General features: G+C 29.7%; 1 protein-coding gene across 1 annotated transcript; it reads left to right on the top strand.

The window, feature by feature from the left end:
- Positions 1–2,865: 2,865 nt before the first annotated feature.
- LOC131856139 (E3 ubiquitin-protein ligase RDUF1-like) lies at positions 2,866–3,741 on the top strand. The gene has a single exon (XM_059207542.1). It carries the CDS (start codon positions 3,025–3,027, stop codon positions 3,532–3,534), a length of 510 nt encoding a protein of 169 aa, XP_059063525.1. The 5' UTR covers positions 2,866–3,024; the 3' UTR covers positions 3,535–3,741.
- The last annotated feature ends 1,586 nt before the right edge of the window (positions 3,742–5,327 follow it).

Below are 5,327 nucleotides of genomic sequence, written 5' to 3'. Positions count from 1 at the left end.
AGGAGGATATGATCCTTATCTTCTTCTGCCTTCTCACATAAAGGGCACCTGCTCGGACCCTCAAAGCCCATCTTCCTGAATCTATCCGTAGCAAGAATCTTATTTTGGAGGGAAAACCAAGAGAACAACCTTGCCTTTGGCAGACACATCTTGTCCCAACACAAAACTAAGGGGAGAAAACTGCAAGAGGAGAGATTTTGACTAAGAAGAAGATTATAACCATGTTTAGGGGTGTATTCTCCCAATTTCGATCCATCCCAAACAAGAGTATCTGAACCCAAGTTGAAGGAGACCTTTCTATTCTTCGAGATGTCTTGAAGCTTAAGTCTCTCCATCTCTAAGATATCCAAATGATCCAAGGGTTTCCATTCCCAACCCTTAGCTAGATCCCTATCAATTGTCCTTATGTAATCCTTGACATACCTACTCCAAGTGGATTCAAGCACTGCTTTAGTAGTTTCTAGATTAGAGCTCAAATGCACTGCCTTGAATCCTCCCCAACAATCGGTCCAGAAAAGGGCTTCCTCACTGTTACCCAAGTTCCAAGTTAACTTATCTAAGATTATTTTTTTACAGTCGAGCATAAAGTTCCAAATGCGAGATCCTTTCGAAGGAGAAATTTTCCTAAAGATGCTAGTATGGTCCCTACCACTGATATATTTATGGAATAAAATTTGAGCCCACTTGAGGTGGGGAAATCTAAACATTCTCCACACTAATTTTGCCCCTACCGCTCTACTTTGATCCTTAATATTCTTAATCCCTATGCCACCTTTTGACCTTGACCTATAGATCTTATCCCAAGCCATGAGGGAGATCTTCTTCTTATCCCCAATACATAGACGAAAGACCTAAGATGTTTACTCAACTCTTCTTTTTTGGATTATGGGAGGTTAATACATGATAACTGATTGATTGACATTGATGCCAAAACCGATTTAACCATAGTCGCTCTGCCTGCAGAGAATAGCCACTTTCCTTTCGAGGTTGCAATCTTCTTCTTAATTATGTTCTATCATCGAATCCCACAACTTTGAAGATCCATTAGCCTTATCCAAGGGAAAACCTATATAATTTTAATTATTAAAATTATATTTTACTTAAATTAATTTAATATATTCTAACTACTTATAATCCTCACAATTTAATTTAAAAATCTATAATTATAATTGTAACTTAATCTTTATAATTATAATAATAAACTCAATCTTAAATATAATTTTGACTATAATTATTTAAAAATATTAAAAATAATTTTATTTTCTTTCACCTTTAATCTTAATTTTAATTTAAAATAATTACCCTTCATATTAATTTTAATCTTCATTTATTTTTATTTTAAGTTAAATTAACTTTTTAAACATGATATAAATAAATAAATAAATAATGTAAACACTAAGGTAAAACATAAAGCAAAAACTTTAAAAAGAAATAATATGAAAATTATATCCCTTCCTACATTTTCTATCCATTTTTTCATGTTATGTGTATTTTAAAATGATATGTTGTTTTTTATTTCCTTCTTACACATTTTAATAGATGAATCAAAACTTAAAATATGGAAACTTTAGGGAGGACAAATTGTTTATGCAGTTAGAAGAATGCACTCTAACATACTTTTTTTTCATTTATTAAAATCTTTGATAATCAGAATAAAATTATATTATATTTTTAATTTTAATCTTATTAAATATAAATTATAATTTCTATTAATAATTTTATTTAAAAAATAAAATAAAATAAATAAATTATTTTTAATAATATTAATTATTCATAATTTATTATTTATAATTATTAAAATTGAAATTTTCAATACTAACTATTAATAATTTATTGTTTATGATTATTAAAATATTAAAAATAAAACTCTTTATTATAAGAAAAATCTAAAAAAAATTAAAAAAATAAAATAAATCGTACCTCATTTTAAATATTATGTTGAATCGAGAAAGAAACTCATTGCCCTATCTTTACAACACTATAATGCCTCTTTATAGGATTATCCAGCACGTGGTAAAAAACATGAAGCAGCACGCGGTAAGAAAACATGAAGCACAAATAAAATCGTTTTAGAAAACGGAAACGAGAAGGGCAACGATAAATTAGAAAACGGAAACGGAGTTTTATTGGGGGATGTGGGTCCGGACACCTGACCTGTCAGGTTAGAGTGTGCGGGTTAAGCCCGGCCGTCAACAACTAGAAAACATATATATTAGTTAAAAAAAATAAATGAAGTTTAATATAAAAGAAAATAACTGAAGTTTGTATTAAATTTTTAAAAATAAGAATTATAGGATGAAAAAGTAATTGTTAAATACAATTAGAATAAATAAATAAAATGATTTTTAACTTAACTAAACTAAACTAGTTGTTAATTGTAATGACACAATTTTTAAGTAGAATCAAAATTAAAATAAATATATTCTCAAAAATAGCTTTCAAATCAAAGAAAAAATATATTATGTAAATTAATTTGTAAATAAAATGAACTAAAGTAACTCTCAACTAGATGCAATAGTTTGAAATCAAAATAAAATAATTTAAAAAATCAATAATTTTATGTGATTTTATATGTATATACTTTCTATTTTTATCTATATTTATCTCTTCTAATTTTTATAGATATCGAAAAAATAATTGAAAAAAAGAATAATTTAAAAAAAAATGAATATCATATAAAGCATTCCTTTTTTTGATTTCTTATTTTTGAAATGTAATTTTTTATAATTTTTCGTACTTTTATTAATAAATCTTTTATTTTATAAATAACCATATATTTAATAACTATTTTGAAAGATCAAATGGCAGTTTCGAAATTCCTTTGTTTTAGATTTTTTTTGGTTTTTGACCTTTTTCAACGGAACAGTAACCTATAAAACAATTGACTGTCATTGTAATATTCATCCAAATTTTTCAAAGTAATGAACTCTCCATAAAGCTTAGTTTTCATTGCATGTATGAATAAGTTTTAGCTGTACATCTGAATTGAGAGTGGAAGGCAAGGCATTCTCTGAGTAATAAAAAATGAGTAGCGAGTACAGAGAAGAAGATATTGAGTTTGTTCTCCAGCGAATTAGGGACATTAGCAACGATCCACGCACTTACCTTGACAACATTCCAGACAGCTCAATAATTCATCTAGCACGACAACTTAATGACACACTGAATGAAATTGATTTGTTACCAGACAGGGATGATTTGGGCGAGCCCTTTGACACAGTTTACAACAGTTTTAGAGATTTAACTCAACAGGTTGGCCGCATAATTCAAGAATCTCGCAACTTGCCAGCTGATAGAGAGGATGTGGAGAGGTTAACTCAAATAATAATCTCAGCCAGTCATGTTAACGCAGAATCTGTGTGTTCGATTTGCACCGAGCTTTTTCAAGTGGGAGAAAATGCCCGGCAGATGCCTTGTCATGAAGCTCACATATTCCATACGGGCTGCCTTCTTCCATGGCTGGAAAGGCGTAATTCTTGTCCCATCTGCAGAACTCGCTTACTCAGATTGACAACTGCTACTTCGACATTGTGAGAATGAGGAATTAGTTAGATCCACAAGATCTACTAATGGCTAGCTTCCTCTGATGTTTAACATTTTTAATTTTTTAATTAGCTCATACCTGTAGGGGGTTTATAATGCATTTGTTAGATGGAATGTAATATCATCTATGTATCAAAGATGATAAATTCGTAGAACATTTTATACATCCATTCATATATATGTGTGTGATTTTTTTTTGAATCGTTTGAGATTTTCTATAACTAATGGCAATGTCCTATGTACCTGCATGTGTGTATGAATAGTGTGGTGATCTTAGAAGTGTTTAGTAAGAATTTTAACATTGAGAGAAATTTTTTTGTGATTGAATATGTTGTTGAAACCCTTGGAACCAACCTTAAGACATGCTATTAATCACAAACAACCTTCTTATAATTTCTAGGCTATACATGTCAATCTTGGTGAATATAATCCAAAAATTTTGAATAATTCAATTTTGAGCCCATAATTATTATCATACATGTTGTTTCTAGCATATAAAATAGATGAAATAAGTTTTTACATATGCGTATTAGTCATTTATTTTAATAGTTTACTTTTCCAAATTATAATTTCTAATTGGCATATTGTGATTGTTAGTTGATGTCATGAAAGTTCAAACCCTACTAGAATGTTATTGTTGATTTTTCTTTCTTTTTTTACCTCTTCAAAATATATATGTTAATATGCTTTTTTAAATAAAACTAATATAAAATAGATAAATTTAAAAAAATTAAAATTTAAAATTAAAAATCAAAATCAGCACATTTTTATAGGTGGGGATTTTAATAACCATCAGAAGCCTGAAGGACAAAAGAGCAGGTATTACCACGATTGGATGATCACAACAAGACTTGAATAATTGGATTGAGAGAAATGGATTTCTTGTGCTAGAATCAAGAGATAGCATCTACACATGGAACAATAGGAGGCTTGGTTTCAACAATATAGCAAAGAAAATAGATAGATTTTTTGGATGGGGGACTTCTCTTCTTTTCCCTCTTCAAATTTTTGAAACCACCTTTCAAATTTGAGAATTTGTGTATGAAGGATCCAAACTTCCTCACTCTCATAGATTAATGGTAGAAATAAGGTATTTTTCAAGGTTCCAGACTCTTCAGTTTTGGGTCAAAATTGAAATGTGTAAAAAAGAAGCTTTTGGACTGGAACGCTGATCATTTCAAAAATATTTTTGAATCAAAAAGAGAATTAGAAGCTCAACTAGAGGAAATAAATGAAAAAGTAATCACGGATGGTATGACTCAAGTAGATATTATTAAAGAAAGAGAATTGCTAGCAAAATATGAGGATATGCTCTCTAAAGAAGCAATCTTCTAGAAACAAAAGTCTAGAGAGGGTTGGCTTCAAGCTGGTGACAAGAATACAAATTTTTTCCATAATGTCACTAAACAAAAAAGAAATTTAAATAGAATAACCAAACTAGAGATTCAAGGGAATCAAATAATTGAGGATCCACAGACTACTCGGAATGAAATCATTTGATTCTATTCCAACTTGCTAAATAATGTTGAAGGCTCCGATTTAAGGGAGCAAAGGAAATTTCTTTCTAGCATCCCCAAAGTGATTACAGATGACCAAAAAAGGAGACTAAATAAAATCATTTCATTAGAGGAAGTATCTAAAGCTCTAAATCAACTTCCTTCTGATAAATCTCCACAGCTAGATGGTTTTCCTAATGGTTTCTTTAAAAAATGCTGGCATATTATAGGGGAAGATCTAGTGGTGGCTCTAGATTCCTCAAGAAAGTAAGGTAGCATTCTCAAAGA

This window comes from Cryptomeria japonica, chromosome 1 (assembly GCF_030272615.1).
Source record: "Cryptomeria japonica chromosome 1, Sugi_1.0, whole genome shotgun sequence".
Classification (NCBI taxonomy): Eukaryota; Viridiplantae; Streptophyta; class Pinopsida; order Cupressales; family Cupressaceae; genus Cryptomeria; species Cryptomeria japonica.
Note: the sequence above shows the minus strand (reverse complement) of the source record. Positions and strands in the feature narration are given on the sequence as shown.

What these genes read in the sequence shown, in the direction of transcription:
- LOC131856139 (XM_059207542.1), top strand. Translation starts at nt 3,025, where the DNA reads ATGAGTAGCGAGTACAGAGAAGAAGATATTGAGTTTGTTCTCCAGCGA.